General features: G+C 34.1%; 1 protein-coding gene across 34 annotated transcripts in view; it reads left to right on the top strand.

Annotated features, from left to right (window-relative positions):
- MARCH1 (membrane associated ring-CH-type finger 1) overlaps window positions 1-24,368 on the top strand; it is a 574,299-nt gene that overhangs the window by 408,609 nt on the left and 141,322 nt on the right. The window contains exon 1 of one of the 34 annotated variants that reach the window (XM_025050370.1): window positions 20,718-20,816. The exons of the other annotated variants lie outside the window; for them this stretch is intronic. Within the exon in view, the coding sequence (XP_024906138.1) occupies window positions 20,755-20,816 (62 nt within the window). The 5' untranslated portion in view covers window positions 20,718-20,754. Of the gene's footprint in view, window positions 1-20,717; window positions 20,817-24,368 lie in introns of those variants that run through there. 34 annotated transcript variants of the gene reach the window in all.

Genomic DNA, 24,368 nt, shown 5'->3' with positions numbered 1-24,368 from the left:
AATTCCATATAAATGGTATAATTTGCACAATTTACAAAAATAATACATATTCTATACTTTTTATTATAAATTCCATATAGTAAATTGATTTTCACAGAATGTTTTAATTTTTGTGACACGTTATATCTCTAGGCACCTATTGACAGATGCATGGTGTTCTGACAAATTGCTGGTTGATGTATTTGTTTTATTTGACAGTAAGATGAAAGTGAAACATCAAAAATGTATGTTGGAATGTCTTTCATTCATAAGTGGTCAGTGTGAGTGGTTTCTTTGGTAAAGTGGTTAATTGCCCTCAAATATTAAAGGAATATTTCCTCGATTTTTGTAGTAATTACACTATAAAGGTGAAAGACAAAACATGTTTTAAATTTAATCTCCATTATTAACCTTTTGTCTGCAATCTTAAATCTAACAATCAATGAAACAATAAACCTTGATTTGTAGCATTTGCCAACTTTAGTGGTATACTTTCCCATGACTGATATCAAGCTACCAGTGTGACTTCATTAAATGCAGAGCTGGAAAATATAGAAGTAGCACACCAATATATAGTATTTCTACCATACAGGTACAATAGAAGTAAATATCCTCAAGAACTTAAATAACCTCAAGAACTTCGATAATAGGAAAATGTAGTTAAATTAAGAAGTAATAAGTTTGAGTGTTTATTAACTTTGTTTTTAAAATAACTTATTTAATTGTGACCTTCTATGATTTAATTTCATGATAATGCCTATGATTAACCATGGACACAATATTTTTGAAGATTTAACAATTAGCTCTCATGAGCCAAGACAAACTAGCTCCAATGTACTGTTGGTCCCAGGTTGTGGTGTTAGAGCGATGAACTATGTAGCAAACAAATCGGGAAATGGTTGAAACTAATAATAATGCACTTGCTGACTCACTTCAGTGTCTCATCTCCATTAGAGATTATAACCTTATAACCACTCTTGGGTTTTCTGTGGACACATTTACTTGGTTACTGTTATTGTCACCAGGGAACTTGAGACCCTGAGGCCTTATATATTCTGAGAAGGTTATTTCTCAGGAATTTATCTAATTCCAGTGGGTGAATAGTTTTCACTATAAAGACAAATTTTCTCAAAGTAAAAAATTGTCTAACTGTGAAATTCTGTTCTATCCTTCTGTGGACATGTATGACACAGTCCCTCCAAAGAACTAGCAAATACAGCAACTTTAGAGATTTTTCCTCAATGCTAGATAACCTCAACTCTTAGTATAATAAAATAAGCATTTTAGGTACCGTAAATATTTTAAGGAGCCTCTGTATGTACTTTCTATCCCTTACTATACTCTTCTTTCTATATTGTTTATCATATTTCACTTCTGTCCACCAATTATCAAAGCAAGAAACCTGAATGTCATACTAGGTTCCTTTTTTCCTCTATTTTCACAACTTATTAATCGCCAAGACCTGATATTTCTTCTTCCTAAATAGCATTGCAATCTATTACAATCTAAAGTGCTGGAATAATACCTAGACCCAAGATGCCCTCAATAACTCTTTTAATGAATGTATGGTTCAGTGAGTTGACTCAGGCCCAGACCCCCAAATATATATATATATTTAGACCTGTGGTGAAGAAGTAAGGCTTATCTTTTTGGCCTTAATTGCCTGCACTTCAGATGGTGTTTAGTTCTTCATGAGAAATTTTAAATGAGAAATCTCAAAAAAGATGAGGAAATGAATGTTATGTGACTCCTTTAGCCTTATACCTGTATAATCAGAAAGCCTTTGCAAATACATTTTAAAGTATTTTTTTTTCTTTAATCTAATTTACTTGCTTCTTTAATACATGCCAGAATAGAATGAATGGTGTTTGGGACTAAATAATTCACTGCCAATATGACAGTGTGACTCATTAATTAAAAAGCAGAGCTATCAGAGTCCTTAATATCAGGACCTTCATTGCTATCTAGTACAAAATGTCCCCAAACGAGGTACTGCTGTCAAATCTGAGTGTTATGCAATGTTTGCTGAAGTATTCCTATTCTTTACTGATTTTTTTAAAGCAGACAGTAGAACGCTAAGGAGAAAATCATTCAAAAACCCTCTAAAGCAGTGATTCTTAAACTTTCATTGGTCATAATTCTCAGTGAGATTCTTATAAAGGCCCCTGACTTCTTCCCAGAAAAGTGAGTCTCTACATATCAAAGGTAATTTTGCATGGAATTTCAGGAAGTTTTACAGTCTACAGATTAAAAATTATTACTCCAGAAAAACTCAGTTTGGGCTAGCCTTAGCAAATAAAATTAACATTAAGTCAGAGGAGGAGTAATTCGTCACTGGACAAGACAAGAATGCCCCAGTCCTACAAATAAGCATGCTTCTGCTCAGTGAACGAGAGCAACATCAGAGCAGGATAGAGGATAGTCATGAACTCATTTATTTCACCAGAGGATTTCCGAGGGCCTCTCTTAATTTCTGTCCTCAGACTTCATTAAGAGTAGGAAGAGCACAGACAGGAACTGCATCATGACTGACTTAGAGTGAAATAGGAATCATAAAGTCTTTTCATCTAGCTTTCTCTTTTATAACACGTATATAAAATAGATGCTAAAATCATGCTTAGAATGTTATAAGCACATTTTATGACCCTAATGCCATAAGCATAGCATTTGCATTTTGCCTTGGTGGTTTATGTTGTCCCCTGAATACTACTATATAATTAGAACTTTGTTATGTGCGGCAGGAGGATGCATGATTATTTTACAATGAAGAGGACTAGGAATTGTATAGTAAGAAACTTAACTTCAGTATAATCAATCTATAATGTCAAAGTAAGATATGTGATTACATGTTAATCCTCTAGATAAAAACTATCTAAAAATGCACCAAAATTTCATATTTAGCAAATATATGCAATTTCTTCTAAAAAATTCTGAAATATAAAACTCTTACATGTAGGTTGACTTTGATATGAGAAATATTTTTATTAGATCATAAATGTTCTCAGACTATGTATGGTGCCTTTACAATGTGTCAGCTTGGCGAGGCCGGACATCATTTCCCAGAGTTTCCTTCACTGTGTGTTTCCAGTTAAAGTGGATAATGAAGGAGATTGCAGAGTGAAGCGCCAGCCATTCTGTCATTCAGCCATGCTGTCACTTATCTCCTGGCTCATCTCTTTAGGGTGAGGCTGCTTCCAGACCTGCAATTTCTGCGTCTTCCTCTGGATCCTTCTTTAGCTTCAACTCCTGGGCTTGATGCCAAAGGCCCTCGGCTTTTGCAGGACACCAATGTCTTCAAGGTCAGAGGCACCAAGAGCTGACATGGATTCCAATCTCTTCTCATGGGCTCTGACTCATGCTTGTGGCTTATAGCTGATCCTCGCTCTCCCTTACTTCACATCCATCTTCCCTTCTCCACTTCCTGCCCTGTAGCTTTTCAGTTCCAGTATCAAACACAAAGGAAAAAGAAGTTGCTTAACCAGCTCCCACTATAGTATAATGTCATCTATATAACAAACCCTTTAATATAGAAATATATATCCTAGTGGTTCTGCTTGTATGATTAAAATCTGATTGATTAATAGACTAAATATCTTATCAGCATTAGAAACTTATTATATTTTTCTAGTTTTAAAATGATCGTCTCCTAAATGCAAATAATTTTATGCTTACATCATTACTCTCCTAATGATAATCCCTTATGGTTATCTCATTGGGTGCATTTTTATTTGCAAAAGTATGCATACATTGTTAAACATTTTCTGCGAGGTCTGGAACTTAAATTTGGGTTAATAATTGCAAAGCTGCAGTCTCAACAAGCAAAGTCTCAATTCCTATCTATTTAAGTTTAATGGAAATATGTTTAACTGACGAAAACTAAAGATTCCACTTTCCAAAGAAACATAGGATGGAAAACAATGTATAGATTGGAATATTAGCCAGCCCATAACAACTAAATTAATAGCTTAAAGAAAATGGGTACTCCATTATAATAAGACCCACAGTGAATTTCTGAGCTAGTTTCAAAAAAAGGCTTCTTTTCATGTAAAGAAATGCAATTTCATATGTGTTCAGTTCTTCATTGCAATAATACCTAAAGGAAACACTTTTTAATGTAAGTTTTATCTCCAGTTCTTAATCCTTTGGGAGAATCTGTAACCAGAAATACTTATCAGCATATGCACAAACTGATAAACATCAGCCAAACCAAAAAGGAAAAACTTTCTAAATACTCTGAGAGAAAGGTAAAAATATCACTCACTACTCAAGTATAAGGACAAGAATAAACTAGTTACAATGTGTAGAAGATGAGAATAATGGCCTCCCAAAGATGTCCACATCCTAACCCCCAAAACTTGCAAATATGTTATGTTAATGGCAAGAAGGAATCAAAATTGCAGATGGAATTGAGTTTGCTAATAGACTAATTTTAAGACAAGGAAATAATCATGTATTATCTGGGTAGACTCAGTGCAATCCAAGGTCCTGTGTTGGAAAGAAAGAAGCAGAAGAGTTAGAGCCAGAGATAGCATCACAAGAAAGACCTGATTGTCCATTGCTGGCTTTGAAGATGGAAGGATGGCGCAGGTAAAGGAAACAAGTTATCTTCTAGAGCCTCCAGAGTGAACACAATCTTGCTTATAGGTTGATTTTAGCAAGTCGGACCCATTTTGGACCTCTGACTTCCAAAACTGTTAGACAGTAAATTTGTGTTGTTTTGAGACACCAAATTAGTGATAATTTTTTTACAACAATAGGAACCTGATATGCATGGTACCAGAACAAAGTGAGCGATTGAAGTCAGCAGCTTCAAAAGAATGTGTTTGTGCTCACAGCAGCTCTCTCAACTCTACTGAAAATGGAGGAAATAAGAATAAATATGTAGTTAGACAAAATTCACATAAAGGGAAATGTACCCATATTGAGAAATCATAAAGATATTCTGCTCTCCCAGATTTTCTAAGTTTAATAAAAGAAAAAAATTATAAGAGAGGGGAAAAAAAGATTTAAATTAACATGTGCAACACTAACTTACAGTTCCATGTCCCCCACTGCATTATATCTTTTGATTATGCAGAGTTCATTTCAGCTCAATGTAGATTAAATCGAATAGTGACTTTCCCAACTGGACTACCAGATGGAATCACATTTTAATTAACTTTTCAACCAGCATACAGATGTGCTTCTTGTGATCATTATCAAGAAATCATTTGCTTTCAGCAAAATGAGGAACCCTGATGGCAGATTGTAGCTAAGAATGATTGATCACATCATGAGATTATTAACCTTAAGATGCTTTTAATCATTTATTGACAAAGCGAAGAAAGAGCTTATAAATCAGTATTGTATATATCTAAGGCATATTATCGTTTACCTTTTGGGAGCTTAAATTAAAGGAAATATTTACATGATAAAATAATGATCTATGTGTGTATAATATTACTAACTTCCAAAAAGCCACATGGTTTCTGAAAATAAGCTTCCATAAATCAATGAAAGCATAAGCCACTGAAAAAAAGAACTTACTTTTTGTTCATCACCATCAAATAATTTCATTTATGTCTGATGCTTTAATACTAAAGAGCCTACCTTCCAAACATTTACACTTTGAAAAAGATCAACATGAATAATAGCATTAAGTAGAAAAAATTTAGTGAATATAAATGAAATATAAAAGATAATTAAAAATTATATAGAAAGGATGAAACAGCTCTAGTTATACAACTTATTATTTGATTTAACATTTGCTTCAGTTCTTTTCAAGCTGCAACTAGTAACTCTAGTAATTAGGACTCCAATAATTAAAAATGCTAGTAAAAATATTTTTAAAAACTTTTATTTGCTTATTCCAAAATTTATAAGTGAAAGTCAATGTGTAAAATATTTCTGTTATTATCAACCATTAAGTTATTATAATATGCTCAATATCAAAGAAAAAAAAGAGGCATCTGTCTTTAAAAAATTTCAGGTTGTAAGAGGCAGGCATTTCAGGAGGTCAGAACCCAGCTCAGGTTATTTGGTTTGTCTTTCAAGGTGTCAAGGTGGAAAGCATTCCATCATTCATTTCGTCTTAACTCATAAAAGTCACAGCATGTCTATTAACCTAGGTATAAAGTGTCCACTGAATGAATTGAAATTGCAACTTAGGCTTCTGTCCTTCAAGTGTAAGAACTTACCTACCACAAAAATCAGTATTTTTCTTCTAGCCCCTGAGTGACCATGGAAAAGAAACCTAAGCTCTCTGGACCTCAGTGTATTCATCAGAGAAATGAGCAATTTCCAATTGTACTAAGCCCTCTTTTTAATGAAAAATATCTCATAGGGAAGCCCAGTGTTTAAAACAGATAATGGTAAACTCAGGCTGGGGTGGGGAGCCTCGAGTCTCACTCCATGCAGCTCCCTGAGGCTCCTTAGAGACCAGATTGAAAATGAAATTGGTCCCCCAGACTAGCCCAGTTCAGCGCATCCTGTCTAAGTGTGATGTTTTGGAACTATCAAGATAGTAACAATAGCAACTCCAGTTGGGCCCTTGCTCCCCCATTTCTCAACCAAGTGGCTGGCTGGCTGAGGAAATCTGGCCCTAAAAATATTTGTTCTTGAATAAAATTTTTCTAGAAAGAAAAAACTAATGTGTAAAGAAAAGAAAATGAATAAGAAGAGAAAAAACTACTGGAAAAGAAAATGAATAAAACTCTTTCAGCCTTAATAATTCACATTTTATCACCTTTTCTCTAGAATCTCATGCCTTTTTTGCTTTATCTAAATGGAAAAATTAGGTCATGAACTAAATAAATAAATTTCAGCGCGAGGAGCAATTGCTCTGAAATATCATTTTAACCCTTTCAATAGGCTGAACTCAAACTCTTCTACTGTGAACAGAATGACTTCTTTGTGGGTGTAATGAGGCATGTTAATGCTTGTCCTTGGTGTAATACTGCTCACTCATTTTGCCTTGAAGCCAAAATAGTTATACAAACTATTTGATTTGATTCAAAGGCTATTTAGTCAAACTAATTTAAAATAAATTCTGAAAAGTCCACTATCTTATTGATCAACAGAATCCTTAGTTTATCTCACATACTTACTTTTCAAACTATGAAGGCAAGTCTGACCTGTGATGTTTCTATAGTAATTCTATTATTTTCAAAGAACTGGTGTGTAATATTCTCTTCAGTATTCCCTAAGCTGGCATTCTTAGGATGCAAAAAGTGACGTCATTATTATGGACTCAAGATAGGAATGGGCAGAGGGTCTAAATGACAAGCTGGATTTAAGCCCGGTCAACATTTTTAATGTTTATTATGTCCATATTTCCTCTGTAGTTTATTCAGAAACCCATTGACAGTAGCCATATACCAATATAATTTAATATTTAGGTGAAGTCTCCAGTTCTGCCTTAGCTTTGTGGTGCCTCAAGTCTTTTCACATGTAGGCTTGGGGTCTATTAGGTAAGAAGGACACCAAGACAGTATCAGAACTTGAAAGAAGCAATTATGGAGACTGAGGTTTGCACACATGTGATCCTCTAGTTCAGAAATTATGTTGATAAGGAGTTTATATCTTTGCCAGTTTCCACAATAACTTTACTCCAAGACTTAAATTCGCAAATGTTACTGATTTAACAAAGATTTAGATTATCTAGGAAGAGTTGCGGTTAAAGGAATAATATTGCAATAACTATCAATTTCCATTTTCATCTTAACTGTGATTCTTATATTCAAATAAGGCTTCAACATAACAAAAAGGTGCAGCCCATTTCCTTCCCATCCTCTGTGGCCTCTGTGGCCTGCAGGTCTCTGATGAAAGGAATTTAAAGGCTATTGGAAAATCATCTCCATTTTTTTTCTTTCCACATACTGGCTTTTCTTCATTTGAGATATTTCTGCTAACTTTTTCTTCAGACATATCACAAAATATCAGCATCCTAAGCAAATTTATGTTAGGAATTTGAACATAAACAAGTAAGTTTATATTCAACACCTGAATATAAAACATTTTATTCAGATTTCACTTTATCATTCTCAGAACATGGAAGTTAGTATTAGGATCCAAAATATTGTTTTATTCATTTTTAATTGACTTTCTTTTACACTGCTTCTCTCTCTATGAGTAGAAGTTATAATGGTATAGTAGAAAAAGCCTTGGAATAAGAATTAGACAAATAGGTTGGATTCTGGCTCTAGTTTTACTAGCTTTATGACTTTAGAAAAAGCATTTTTCTGCTCTCTTTCTCTGTCTATCTTGTCCATGGGCTGTTATGCTGATTCAAATATAAATTGTATGTGAAAGTATTTGTAAGTTCAACGTTATTATACCTGCTAAGTAATATTTGAGTTACTTTGAAAGAATTACAAGTAGCAGTAGCCTTCAAGTGAAAAGTGTCTGATCACTTAGGCAATTGCTGCGTCCATCGGCAAGGAAAGATTACTTAATACAGTTAAAGTTCCTTCATTGCTTATTGGAAGGGGTAAGAGTACCACCAATACATCTCTGATAGTAGGTGAGGCCCAGGATTTAGCCGGTAATGTATCGTTGGTAATACCCCTCACTTCCCTAGAAAGACAAAGCCTACGTGCCCCTTTAGGATTTTCTGTCTTCCAGGAAATTTCTTATTCAGCACCAATTCTACTGAGCTTGCTCACTCAATCTTAACCATCATCAAGGGTTTATATTCTTTACTTGCTATAAGAGAAATACAGCACTGCTTCCCTACTTATTTTGGTGATTTTTGTTCCTTTTTGGATGCCCAATAGTCCAAGGTGCGTGGATCAGTCGAACAAATTGTTTCACCTCTTGAGTCTTTTTCTTTCGGGAGGAAAATTGGATCTTTGCTCTGTGATTCACCCTTTATTTCTTTCTGCATGATCTGTCCAAAATGATAGGTCAGACACAACAAGGCAGTTGTATTCACTACTGGTGTTAAGTTTAGAAATTAAATTTACAGAAAAACAAGAGCCCCAGTATTGTCTGGGACTCAACATGCAACATCTACTTAAATTGGTGTTTGGCAGTCCTGACTTTTTAGGTAAACTAACATAGACTTTTCCTGCTATTAGAAATCTAAGTTTCATAGGACACTAGCTCATGATGTAACATATTTGAAGGAAGGACAAAAACTTCATTAGGTGTATATATGACTTCTTGACTGTTATAAGCTAGCCAGGAGAGAGCAGCAATCTCAGTGCAATGCGTTGACCCGGAAATTTGGTTGTAAATCTAAAACCAGGGTTTCTCAACAGCAGTGCCGCAGACATATTGAGCAGGATAAATTCTTTATTGTGAGGGGCTTTTCTTTGCATTGTAGAATACAGGACTTAACATCTCTGGCCTCTACCTGCTAGATGCTGGTAGCACCTCCACACCTCTACTTAATGAGGAAGACCAAACATTTCTGCCAAATTTTCTTCAGTAGGGAAGTCACCCCTGTTTGAAAACTACTGGTCTAAAATTAAAGAGGATAATGAAATTGGGGGCAATATTGCAGTTTATCCTTGAGGTATTTGCTTTCCCTATCTGCTTTCTTTCATACTCATCGTTCTGTTGAAGAAAATTACCAGAAAGTGCACGTGCATGCCTTCAACTTTCTTGATATTGAAAAATTATTTTTGCACAGTAGTTGTAATTAAATTTCCACTAGCAGAGAACTAGTAATAGCAGTACCTGCTTGACAAGATTTTATATTTTAAAACTATTTAGTTTTTGCCAATTTAATGGGAATAAAGTTCCCATTTCTTATGGATTTCACTTATATTTTATGATTACAAATGAAGTTGAACAACTTTTTATATGTTTATTGAACATTTGTGATTTTTCTTTTTTGAAGTGACTATGAATTTTTCCAGAGAGTGTTTTTGACTTTCATTAATTTTTAGGTATTCTATGAACATATATTAATCCCTTGCCAATTTTGTGTTCTGTGCATGTCATATACATCTTCGTGATTTGTCTTTTCTCTCTTTTATAATAATAATGCATAACATTTCTAAAGCACTTCTGATGGCCCTAAAAATATTTGAAGGTGAAGCAACCGAGGCCAAAGAATTACATTAAATCTATATAGCAATTTGAGGAATGCTATATTTGAATATTGTATCTTTCAGTCATGAATAGTAAGTATATTTATTTAAGCCTATTTTACTGTCTTAGAAAAAATTTTATTATTTTCTCATAAAGTTCTCACTCACCTAATGTCAGATATATACTTATATTGTTTATGATAATTTTTGGTAGTACATAAATTTGTATCTTATTATAGTATATTGATTTTACATCAAAAATTATTTAAAGTCTTTTTAATTCTAATAATTTATTTGTAGACACTTTCAAACCTTTCTGTATAAATTTGTACTCTAAAAAAAATGGTTGTTTGATTTCCTATCTCTCTCCTTTCTGCCTTTTTTTTTTTTTTCTTTTTTTTTTTTTTTTTTGGCATGCCTTACTTACTCCATGGCTCAGACTTTAAGATAATGTTACATATACATGGTGGCAGTTGACACCGTTCTCTTGTTCTTAATCTTGAAAAGAGTGTTTTAGTATTACATATTTAGTATAATATAAATATGCTCTAGGTTTTTTGTGACTGTTTTTGTATGAGTGTTACAGAAAATTATATACATTTCTATCTTACAAAGGATATTTCTTATCATAAGTTGATGTTGAAGTTTATTGGGTTTTTTTTCCTGTATATTTTAGGATAGATATTACTTTTCTTCTTAAATTTGCCAGCGTGGTAAAAATACAAATTGCCTTTCTAAATATAAAGTTTATCAATTTTATTATATTGTTCTATATTGATGGATTTGGTTTGCTAGCATTTTGTTTAGAATTTTCCATCTGTGTTTACAAACTAGACATTCTTTTATTTTTTTTCTCTTAAATATTCTAATTTGAGTATCAAAGTTATGCTAACTTCATAAAATGCGACAGAGTTTTCCTGTGTTATAATTTGGAGGAGTTTGTGTGTGTTTGAAACTATTCACTCCTTAAAAATTTGGGAGAACTCAATGGTAAAGCCATCTGCCATCTGGGTCTCGTATTCTCTTTGTAATATTTTTTTAATTATTGATTCAGTGTCTTTTAGTTGTAAGGCTTTTAGTCTGGGATCCCTTAGAAACAGAATAATCTGAGACAATTTATTCACAAGAAACAGGAATGAGGGACAAAAAGGAATGAAGTAGTAGAGGACAGTAAACCAACATTTGGGTTATTGAGTTGGCCACTGTTAAGTTTTCCTGCTTGGCTGGTTTCATAAAACAGTCCCTGTGAAGCTGTAAAACTATATCATATCATCAACTCAGTAGAGTTGATATAGTTGACAAAATTTAATAACTGTTCATGATAAAAACTCTCAGTATACTAGGAATACAGAGGAGATTCCCCCAAATTAATAAAGACCATCTACAAATACTTATAGCTAACATTAAACTTAGTGGTGAAGACAGAACTCCCTAAAATGTGAAAAAGGCAAAGATCAATGTCCTCATCACTTCTAATCAACATGTTACTGGATGTCCTTGCCAGGGCAAGAAGGCAAGAAAAAGAAATAAAAGTCATAAAAGTCAGAAAGTAAGAAGCAAAACTGATTTTATTTGCAGAAGATCTGATTGCTTGCAGAGAAAACCCTAAGGAATCCAAAAATATAATACGAGAATGAATAATTGAATTTAGAAAAGTCAATACAAGATCAATGCACAAAAAAATCAATTATATTTCTATTTACTCACAAAAATAATTTTAGGATGAAATAAAAAATACTATTTACAATAGCATTAAAATATACAAAATACTCAAGAATAAATTCAACAAAATAGAGCACAAGACCTGTACACCTAAAATTATGAATGGCTGCAGGAAAAAAATATATTCTTTTAGTTCTAGGAGTTTAGTTTGATCCTTTTTAGATTCTGATTGGTAATTTTAATAGACTTTTCTTATTGACTCATATATTCAGTTCCTTTATTTATTTTATTAAACATTTTCAACATTGCTTATCTCCCACTTTCAGAATTTGAAACCTTTGCATGTTGAATTCAACTGTCTCTCATTTATGATACCTTGTTTTCTTGTGTAGTTCGAGTTTTGACTGTGAGCTCATATATCTTGGAATGTTACCCATGGGAATTGTTTTGAGATCTAAAAGTAGGTTCCATCAGAGAAAACATATATTTACTTCTGCCCATACCTCAGGGCACTACCAGCTTGAGATCACTTTAAAATAAATTCTCAGCTTGAGGTGTTTTGGTCCAGCCAGGCAATTTGAATTCAGGCTAGCTATAGTTACAAATTCTCAGGGGAAAATATTTTCCCCTCTTCTAAGTGCTATGCTTTATGAAAGACAATTTTCTTTATAGCCCCTGAAAAGATGAAATTTTTCTACTTCCTCATGACAGTGACAGTGTAATCCTTTAATGTTACAGATTTGATATTCTTCTCCTATTCGACCACACTATTGGCATATCCTGAACTTTGTTTCCTCTACCTCAGTGAGGTACGATATTTGAAAGTGTTGATCAAGTTTACCCAGCTTTGAAAATGTACTCAGGTCAAAGACTGTTTCCAGGGATTTGTACTGTTTCTCTGGATTTGTACCTTCATTTAGTCATTGGACTCTGAGTAGGAAGCATCAATCTACGAAACTCCTCCTCCACTGCTGATGTACAATGATGAGGGTGAGAGCTCATGAGGGAGGTGACTTTGCTAACTTAGGAGTAGCATGATATGGATACCAGTTGCCTTAGCCCCTGTTTTTGAGGAAACAGAACCTGAGTCAAAATAGTAAATGCTAAACATGATCAAAGTGTGTGTGTTTCAAAAAAAAAAAGTAAGTAAAAAGAAGAGGTAGAGGTAGGGGAAAAGGGAGAGCAAAAAAATGAGTATGAGCAACAGGAACTCTCCTTCATGACAAAACGGAAAGCAAAATGGTACAGCCACTTTGGAAGACAGTTTGGTAGTTTCTTACAAAATTAAATTCTTATCATATTGTCCAGCAATCATGCCCCTTGGTGTTTACACAAATGAGTTGAAAACCTTTATTCACACAAAATCCCGCACAAGGATGGTTTATTTATAATTGCCAAAATTTAGAAATAACTAAAATTTCCTTCAGCAAATGAATAAATAAATAAAATGCGGTAATAAATAAAATGTGGTATAAATAAAATGTGGTAAGTCCAGACTATGGAATATTATTCAGTGCTAAAAAGAAATAAGCAAACAAGCCATGAAAGGACATAGAGGACCCTTAAATGCATATTACTAAGTGAAAGAAGCCAATCTGAAAAGGCTTCATATTGTGTGATTTCAACCATATGCCATTCTGGAAAAGGCAAAACAATGGAGACAATTAAAAGATCAGTGATTGCCAAGGGCTAGGGAAGAAATGAATAGGAAAAACACAAAGGATTTTTAGGGCAGTGAAAATATACTGTATGATACTGTGATGGTGGATATGTGACACTATAAATTTGTCCAAACGCTCAGAATGCACAACCCCAAGAATGAACCCTAACCAGAGTAACCTCTGGGTGTTGGGTGATAATGATGTTCCAGTGCAGGCTCTTCAATCATAACAGATGTTCCACTCTACTTAGGGATATTGATAGTGGAAGAAATGGGCATGTGTGGGATCAAAGGGTATATGGGGAATCTCTATACCTTCTGCTAAATTTTTCTGTGAACCTAAAATTGCTCTAAAAATAAAGTCTATTTACAAAAATTGGAGTGTCCATTACTTAACCTTCCCAGCTTCACAACATTCAGCTTCTCTAAGGTGAAAGGAAATTCCTAAACTCTTTGGAGGAAATGAGGCGGTGTCATCTATGCAGGATGGTCACTCACTTTCCCAACACTAGCTCCTGGAAGCTTTCTCATGATGTGTTGCTGGGATGAGCAATTGGAGAATGTCAGTTTTGGCTAGAGTGCTGTACTATTTGAACAGAAAGGGTGAGATCAGGAAAGTCCGTGCCAAGCTTTCTGAAAGCTGCATATTAGGAGTCAGCATGTCCACTTACCAGTAGAATGTGTTCAAGATGTTTGCCCCGGCATTATGACCTCCTTTAGAGATCTTCTCTGTCTTTTTTTTTTTCCATTTTTTTCAATTGTGAGAAAATGAACATAATATAAAATTTACTATCTTAACTGTTTTTTAAATGCGTGGTTCAGTGCCATTAAGTAGATTTATAATGTGCTACCGTCACCGCCATCCATCTCCAGAACACTTTTCACTTTGTAAAACTGAAACTCTGCCTACTAAACAATAATACTCCATTCCTCCAGTCCCCTGGGCCCTGGCAACTGCCCTTCTACTTTCTGGCTCTATGATTTTGACTACTTTTAAGTATTTCATTTAAGTGAAATGTACTATATCTGTCATTTTGTGTCTGTCTTATTTCACTTAGCATAATGTCCTCCAGGTTCATCCATGTTGTAGCATATGTCAGAATTGCCTTCCTTTTAATGGCTGCATAGTACTGCATTGTGGTACATATCATGTTTTGCTCATTCATTCATTTATTGACAGACTCTTGGATTGGTTCTACATTTTAATTATTGTGAATATTGATTCTATGAACATAGAGATACAAATAACCCCAAGATTCTGCTTTCAGTTATTTGGGGTATATACCCAAAAGTGACATTGCTGGATCATATAGTAATTCTACCTTTTGTTTTTTGGGGAACCGTCATACTATTTTTCATAGCAGATATACTCTTTTATATTCCCAACCAACAGTGCATGAGGGTTGATTTCTCCACATCTTTGCCAACACTTGTTATTTCCTGTTTTTGTTTGTTTGTTTGTTTGTTAGTAGCCATCCTGGTGGAAGTGAATTGGTATTTTACTATGGTTTTTATTTACATTTTCCTAGTGAATAGTAATGTTCAGCTTCTTTTCACATCTTTTGGCCATGCATATGTCTTCTTTGGAGAAATTCAAGTCCTTTGCCCGTTTGAATTGGATTGTTTTGTTGTTGTTGTTGTTGTTGTTGTTGAGTTTTAGGATTTCTCTACATATTCTGTATATGAACCCCTTATCAGACATATGATTTACAAATATTTTTTCCCATCCCGTGGGTTGTCTTTTTACTTGGTTAATAGCAACTTTTGATGCATAGACATTTTTAATTTTTATGAAATTCAGTTTGCCTATTTTTTGTTGTTTCCTGTGCCTCTGGTGTCATATCCAAGAAATCATTGCCAAATACAATGCTGTAAACCTCTTGTCCTGTATTTTCTTCTACAAGTTTTATGGTTTTAGCTCTTTGATCCGTCTTGAGTTAATTTTTGTGTATGATATGAGGTAAGGGTCAAACTTTGTTCTGTGGCATGTGGATGCCCAGTTTTCTCAGCACCGTTTGTTGAAAAGACTATCATTTCCCCCATCTAATTGTCGTGACACTCTACTCAGAAATCATTTCATCATATGTCAAAGCTGTATTTTTAAGCTCTCTATTATATTCCATTGGCCTTATGTCTGTCTTTGTGTCAGTATCACACTGTTTCAATTACCGTAGCTTGTAGTAAGTTTTGAAATCAGAAAATGTGAATCCTCTAGCCTTGTTTTTATTTTTCAAGATTGTTTGGCAATTTGGAGTATCTTGAGGTTCTATATGAATTTTAGTATGGCATTTTCTATTTTCATTGAGATTTTGATAGAGATTGCATTGAATCTGAAGATCACTTTGTATTGACATCTTAAATTATTAAGTTGCTGACATCTTCCAATTATTGTCTTTCAATCCAAGAACGCAGGATATTTTCCATTTACTTATATCATTTTTAATTTCTTTCAGAAGCATTTCATAGTTTTCATTGCACAAGTCTTTTTACTTTCTTGGTTATTTTAATTCTTAAGAACTTTGTTATTTTTGATACTATTGTAAATAAAATGTTTTTCTTAATTTTCTTTTTGGATTTTTCATTGTTAGTGTGTAGAAATGCAACTGATTTTTATGTGTTAACTTTGAATCTTAATAATTTGCTGAATTTATTCTAACAATTTTTTGTGGAATTATATTTAATATCCTAAAATTATAACACATTAATTTGAATTTATTCCAGCTCAATTTCAATAACATATAAAAACTCTGCTCCTTTATAGCTAGCTCCATTCCCACACCCCTTTCAGTTGTTGATGTCATAAATTATATCTTTATATATTGTTTGTCCAAACACTTAAATAAATGATTGTTTTAAATAGATTAGTCTCTTAAATTCTGTAGAAGACAAAATGTAGAATTACAAATCAGTTATATTAGTGCTACCTCATAGACTATAATTTGTTAATTATAATTCGTTAATTTGTATTAGTCTGTTATATCACCTAGAAAATAAAAATTGCAGTTACAAACTATTGTTGCAATAATGCTAGATTTTAAAATTTCCCATGCATCTTCCATTACTGTGATCTTTATTTCCTCCTGTGGCTTCAATTTGCTATCTATTGTGCTTATATTTCAACCTGTAGAACTCTCTTGAGCATTTCTTTCAAGAAAGGTCTAATGGTAATTAACTTCTTTTATTCATCTGGCTCTAATTTCTCTCTTGCTTTTGAAGGACATTTTTGCCAAAATTAGAATATTTGGTTGACAGTCTCTTTCTATTTATACTTTGAATACATTGGTCCACTGCCTTTTGGCCTCCAAAGTTTCTGATGAAAAAAATCTGCTGATAATCTTTTGGAGGATCTCTTGTATGTGGTGAGTCAATTCTCTCTTGCTGCTTTCAAGATACTTTTGGTTTTTTTTTTCACCTTTGACTTTCAAAAGTTTGATTATAATGTGTTCCATTGTGGTTATCTCTCAGTTCATCTTACTTAGTGTTTGTCGAGCTTTTTGGGGTTTTTATATTTACATATTTTACCATATTTGAGGAGTTTTCAGCCATTATTTTTTCAAATATTTTCTCTCCCTCTTACCCTCCCTCCCTCTCTCTCTTTTTACCTCTTCTGAGACTCCCACAATATTTATGTTGGTTCAGTTCATGAGGCCCTACAGGCTTCTTAGTCTCTCTTCACTTTTCTTTAATATTTTTTTTTTCTTTCTGTTCCTCAGACTTGATAATTTCCATTGTCTCAACTTCTGATTTGCTGATTCTTTCTTCTGCCTATTCAAATTTGCCTTTGAATCACTCTAGTGAATTCTCATTTTAGTTACTGCACTTTTCAGTGCCAGAATGCCATTTTAATTTATTTTTATGTTTCTAATTTCTTTAATGATATTTCCATTTTGTTCATACATAATTTTCTTGACTTTCTCCACATCTTCCTTTAAATCTTTTCGTATCTTTAGGACAATTGTTTTAAAACCTTTGTCTAGAAGATCTGCCATTGAGTTTTTTTCACAGACAGTTTCTGTTGATTTCTCCCATCCCCTTGGAATGCACCATTCTTTCCTGTTTCTTTCTATGCCTTGTGATATTTTATTGAAAACTGTACTGTTGAATCTGATAATGTGGTTGCTCTGAAAATCAGATTCTCCTGTTTCCCCAGGGTTTGTAAGAAATTTTTGTTTTTGTTTCTATTTATTTTTTTGAAAGTATTGTTATAGACTGTTTCTGTGCTAAAGATTAGCCTGAGGTATAAACTTAAAGTCTTCCCAGGTCTTTACTGATCCTGCACCTTTCCCCATATATATACAGTTGCTTTTGATTATACTAGTTTCTACTGTCTGCCTCCCAAAAGAGGAGAAAGATAAAAATGAAAAAGGAAGGAGGATATGGGATGGGATGGAGAAAGAATTACAGCCATTTAAATCTCCTGGAAGTCACTTCAGCCAGAGGTGCTTGTAACGAGAGGGGAGGAGTGTGCAGCAATAATGGTCATGGGCCTCTTTGTCTGTACATCTGAGATCAGAAGCAGCAATCAGAGATCAGAGCACAGATCCCCAATCTTTGGACAGTATCCTTTTTGCCCACCCTGACTCCTGCAAACTGCTCCTAGAACACAGGTGCAGCTGCCAGCCAGAGAGCTGAGCAGTAGGGGCTGGGTAGCTTCTACTGTCCTAAGGGCTGAAACTGACCAAAATTAACTACAATTTACCATCCAGTCCTTCCCTTGGAAACTGTAAGCCTTCAATAGACTTCACAGTTCCAAAGGCGTTCCATCAGACAAATTATTTGAGTAGAATTATTCTCTAGGTGGGGAAACAGATTTCTGATGCTTCCTAATCTGCCACCTTCCCAGAATTCCATGACCCCTGTGTTTCTGAATATGTGGTTAAGATACATTGCCGTGTCCCTTGAAAAATAAGCCATGAAACACTTTAGGGAACTAAGTATTATGAAAAATTTTATTTCTGGTGTGAGATTGCTGCGATTTTTAAAAAGTTAAAAAATTTGGAACTGTTTTTTTTTTTTTTCCTTTGATCATTTGGGAGCTCACAGCCAACTTTTCAGCCCTATATAATGGAGGAAAAATGTAGGAATTTAAGGTCTATTTTTCATAATTTGTATATTATCTTTATTTCCAATGTTATACTTTTCAACTATCAATTTATTTCTGGATCAATTATAATTTTACATATATATATATACATACACATACACATACATAGATATATACATATATACACACAAATATAGCATATATATAATATGTGTGTTTATATGTATGCATATACGTAAAAAGATTATTTCTTACTTTAGGGCTAAAAGTATAATGGGCCAATTTATGGCTTGGCTGTCTTCTTTCAATAATAATGTAAACTATGCACGTTCAAGACGGGGATACTCTGTAAATATGACTTCTTTATTTTCCAGGTATTATTCTAGGCACTTTCACATCATATTCATTTAACTCTTATACAATATTTGCTAACAAATTAGGTTTTTTTTTTCATTTTACAGAAAAGTTAATTGAAAATCAGAAAGCTTAAGTAGCTACAAATTCTGACTACACCACAATACAGGCTCATTTCAATACATGGTGCTGATCTTTTACCTAGACAGGTATCTGAAAAAAAAAAAAAATGCTTATTGTATGAGAAGTTCCTTAAAATCTCCTAAATAACATGCTATTTTCCCACATTATACATGAGATGTGTGGACTTTTATTATAACTCTGCATCTGAAATATGAAAAACCTCACCTTGAACAGAATAAGATATAGTCTATTTCCTATTGTCCTCTGGGAAAAAAAATAACTTTGGTTCAATAATACAAATAAGATGTTGTGAAGTCACCCAGTATGTCCTTGGAGTCTTCTTGTCTTAACAACAACAAAAATGCACGTAGTAATAAATCGATCAATGCGCCCTGAGCATGAGTTAAGTACAGTCATTTTGAAAACTGCTTCAGCACCTGCTCATGAAATAGAAATTGATTTGAAAATAAGGGTCAGTTTCTTAATGAAATTAATATTTTATGAAACAATTCTCTTTGAGGTACTTCTCACTAAAACTAAGGAGATTTATTGCATACACTCAACCAAAGCTACACCTCTAATTACAATGTGGTGTCACACAATTGGGAGTCTGAGCTGTTATAAAAAAATGCATATTTCAGTACCATTTCTGGATATTATTATACTTTTTTAAGTCTGAAAGAGGTTACCAGTTTCAGCAAATTGTTTAGCACTACTCTATGAAAGATAGTGTATCATCTTTCCATTGTTTCTTATTGTAATCGAATCTATTTAAACAGAGATGCAAATTAGGTGTAGCAATTAGTATCCAGTTTCTTTATACATTAACTTTACAATAATCAGCCACAGCAGTAAGCATCTCAACATTACATTTCTCTCACGCACCAGCTTTTCTGTATGTCCCTGTTCATTTGGCTTAGTCTGTGAATGATCTTTAATCTTTTGAAATTCTGCTCAACATATATTTTCTCACTTACTTTTCTGTGGCCAGCATGTGAGAGCCAGGAAAATGAGTAAGAGAGTGAAACAGTTCTGGCTACTTTCATGCCACTTCAGATCATTTATAATCTTTGTTTTGAATCTCTACTGAATGTACAGTGTGAGACAACGTGCCATTTCTGATGTTGCTTCCTTCTGGATTTAAGATTGTCCTCCACCTGTATTTTCTTCTCCCAATAGTCCTTTTAGAATGGGAGTCAAAGATATTTTTGTTTTTGTTTTTTTTTAAACAAATGCTTTATTTTCCTACAATTTATCTCAGATAAGTTCTGAATAAACATGTGCTTTAAGACTACACTTATAATAGCAAAAGGTGCACATAACAAGATAGTTATTTCTTATAATATACTTTTCTTCTTTAATGTATCAGAATAACTTTGATGTAATGTCTGCTTATGTCATATATGTTTAACTGACCGGGCGTGTGTGTCATGAGTGCCGATTTTTTTTTTTTTTTTTTAAGAAAAAGGGCTACAGGGACAACACCAAATGAAAATGCTATTTATTTCCATAGCATCATAGATCTGTTCTTCACACTGACATATTGTCAAATAGATGAACTAGAGATATGTAAATAATAAATTTTTAAGTGTGAAAAGGGTCTGACCTTTCTGGTTTATCTTCCAGGAATATCTCACATTGTCCCATGCAGGTCAGGTGGTGACTCAATCCCTCTGACTCTAAACACTAATAATCTCAACACTGGATTTAAACAATTATACACTTTCTCTTTCCTTATTCATTAAAAACCTGAATGTAATTACACACACGCACACATAGATAATTTTATCTTTGGTTCGCATATTTAACTTTCCTCTTCTGAATACAGCTCAGAGCCCATGAAGTGAAGATGCCATGACCAACAACACACTATCATCTGGATATGATCTTTGAGTGGTTTCTCTGCTCCATTCTGAATGGAATCAGGTCATCATCATAATATTGGCAATGAGGAATTCCAAAAGTACTCTCCCTTCAGGTATAAAATGTATTGAGGTACTTACCATCCTGCATATCTTGTAAATTGTAGTTTTGCATCCCCACAAACACACATGTGATCTTTTTATCCACTTCTGTTATTTCTCCTTCTCATTTCCCTGCCCTTATTTCTTCTTCCCTGTCTAGACCTGTCAGAGACACCCACAGGCATTAGCGTGTCATTTTGGACTAATGAGTCTGCTGATGGACAGATTAAGCATCCTTCTCCTCTCACATGGGCTTCACAATGACAGCAGTCATTGGCCAAGGTGCAGCTTTAATCACTGCCTTTGGAAAATTATTTCTCTTTCTAAGTTAATTGCTCCCTGATCACCACAGAGAACAATCTCCTGACCTTGACTTTATTAGTCCAGAATTTTTACTAGCTGAGCTATCCAATCTAAAGTATTCCCATATGTTTCTCTTAGTACAGTGCAATTGCTCTCCAGGAATAATGGAGTAAATGAGAATTTCTCATAAGGGATCCCCATGGAGCTAATGCCTACATTAACAGTACCCAAGATGTTACTGGAAATGTCAGTAGGGTAATGAATGAGGTAGTGGAGCATGGTGACTAGAAAGACATGAGAGTGGAGATCACTTGCTGGCTTGTGATCAGAGCAAAGTTCTCCTCACCCTGCTTCAAAGAAAGGAAGAAATGAGTTCATCTCCTGTTTCCACAAAGCAGAGCAAACACCAGTCTATCCTATTTATTACTAAGAGCTTGGCAATATGTTACCATCAGTGAAGAATATATAAATATAACTTTAACTGAAGATTACATAGTTTTCTTAGAGCCCAGTGGAAATAAATGTTCCCAGAGGTGAGGCCATCTCTCTCCATTCCTTCTAGCCTTCTGCCAGGTTTCAAGGGCCAGTTTCTCTTGCATTAATTGGAATCCTCTTTGACCCTTTTCTCTCTTCTCAGGATCCTAAACCCAACTCTCTCCTTAAAACCAACTGTGAAGAAGATTCTTCTCAACTCCAGAACAAAGCCCAGTCTTTCCTGATCCAGTATGATAGAGGGGGGAAGCATCCATTTCCCTCAGAAGAGACCCCCACCGCTGCCCCAGCCCTCATTCCTGCATGCATGGAATGGTCTGATTTTTTCTAGAGGAGGTTACTAGAATCAACAATACATACCTTAAAAGTCTTAAATTATTCCATCAAAAAAATTGGGACATGGAAGTTCAGTAAAGATCTATATTTAGATTAAATATAATTCTAATTATCTAAGTACTCGTTCTGAGCTACTGACATATTTAATTTATATTACTTAACAAAATATGTAACAAAAATATAAAAGATGGAAATTTCTATTACTTTACAAATCCAGAGATTGTTCATTTACAGTGAGTACGTACTTTTCTTATATTAGCTTCACTTTAAATTTTTATCAAGTTCCACATTAAAATGCAGAAAATATTTTGATTCTTCAAATGCCAATCTTCTAGTTTTAATCATTTGGAGAATTTAAATCCATCCAATATGAAGAAAATATTGTCAACTTTAAAATGACAGTTTGTCTCATCCATGTATTCTTTATCTAAAAGCCAATCTACAGCTGACTCCTAATAAAATCACCTGGGAAATGTTTTAAAATAATAGACATTGGCTTTCATGGGGATCCCTTATGAGATCCTTTAGATATATCGATGCAAAATCTTCAGCATTACAGTACCAGGAATTTTATTTCGGTGTCTCCAGATGATTTTGATTCTGAGCGAAGTTTAAGGATCACTGCAATACTTGCTTGCTTGCCACAGAGCAGACCAGGCTCTGACCAACCACCATGGCCCCCATGACTCCTTCAAGCATCTCTCCTTAGATGCATTTGTTCCATAAAGAGAAGGTAACTATGTCCAAGGCAAAAAAAAAAAAGATGGAACACTGTGATTTCAGCCCCTCTTCTGGCCCTTAGTAATTATATGGATGGCTATCAGCAAATTATTTATCCTCCTTGAGTTTAACAAACTCATTTTTAAAATAGAATTTTTTGAAGATGAAATGGGATGATGTAAGTCAACTGTTTAGTAAGCTGTACAGTTCCCTATGAGGAAAAGAAGTTATAATTAACACATAGATTCTCTTTTGCATAGCTCATTGCTTTCATTTCTCTTCCTTTTCCATCTGAAAGAACTAAAATGGTTTATATGGGAGGCAGGAATTGGTGCAGTTGAACTGTAGCTGAAAGTGCTCACTTGTTTTCCCTGTCTCAGCCTTCCCCCTATGTAAGGTGACAGTTCCCAATATTTCAGATACAGAAGCTTACTCCCTTTTAAGACTGGTCAATTGACTGTCATGTTTAGCTGACTTCATTCAGTGTTCACAGCAAGCCTGGGGAAGAAGAATGAGGAGTGAGTACAATTGGAGAGCACACAGCTCAATTAGGGGATTTGGTAGAGGATAATAAAGAACATTTCCCTAAGCCAGTGGTCTCCATGATTTGTGGTCATCCACCCATCATAAAAAACTTATAAACACACCCTCAATGTGCTTATATTTAAAAAATAATTCATAAGTGTGTATACTATTAATTTATTCATAGATTATAAACATATCCAAAAAGAACCTGGAAAGGATGAGATCAAAATAAGTAGAATTGTAAAACATTGTGAGGGTGCTTAATCCCACTGAATTTTACACTTAAAATGGTTAGAATGGTAAATTTTATGTTATATATATTTTATTATAATAAAAAATAAAAAACACTTTAACATAAGGAGAAGTAATATTTTAATATATCAGTTCACAAGGTCTGGTGTGCCTTATGATGGTTGGCTGGAGAGATGAGAGACGCAGAAAAGATGTTGGGTTCCCTGTTTCTTTTAACGAGAGGTAATAAAGTTACACTTATATCAGATATGTACTAGGATACTTTACATTCAACAATTCATAATCCTCAGAATATCTTCAGTATATATTATTGCTAGGATTAGTTAAGGAGAAAACAAAGAATTTTAAAAGTTAAGTAAATTATCTAAGACCACTATTACAAAGGGAGGCAGAATCGGGGTGACAGGAGGTACACCTACCTGCAAGGTTTTTTGTGAAGATTAATGTACTATGCACAGTTACTAGCCAGAATAAGTGCTTTTTGAAAATTCCGTACTGGACATTTTTTTCATAATATACTGCATAACAGGTAGTCAATAAATGAGTGTGTATGTTGGTTTTTCTTAGGGGCAAATTAAATTTTCTTAGGGTGACATTAAAGACAAATTTAAGGTGATATTAAAGGCAGTCTCTTCCACTTCCTCTCACTTTTTATTCTGTACTCCCTCATGCACACACACGACACATACACATCAATAACAATCCTGAGCAATTAAACCATGAAACAAGTTAAAGAATAATTAGGTAACAGAACAGTGCTGGAAAGTTGTCCTCATTTACATAAAACAAAACAGACTCAGCAATTTTAAATGACTTCCCCAAGGTCATATTTCTAATGGAGAAGAATAGAGTTTAGAACCCAGACTTTGACTCCCAGACAGTGTGTTTTACATCACACCCTATGTCTTATAAAGAGAAGCAGATAAAAAAGTAACATA

The sequence above is a fragment of the Pteropus alecto genome, unplaced genomic scaffold (assembly GCF_000325575.1).
Source record: "Pteropus alecto unplaced genomic scaffold, ASM32557v1 scaffold166, whole genome shotgun sequence".
In the NCBI taxonomy this organism is placed as follows: Eukaryota; Metazoa; Chordata; class Mammalia; order Chiroptera; family Pteropodidae; genus Pteropus; species Pteropus alecto.
Note: the sequence above shows the minus strand (reverse complement) of the source record. Positions and strands in the feature narration are given on the sequence as shown.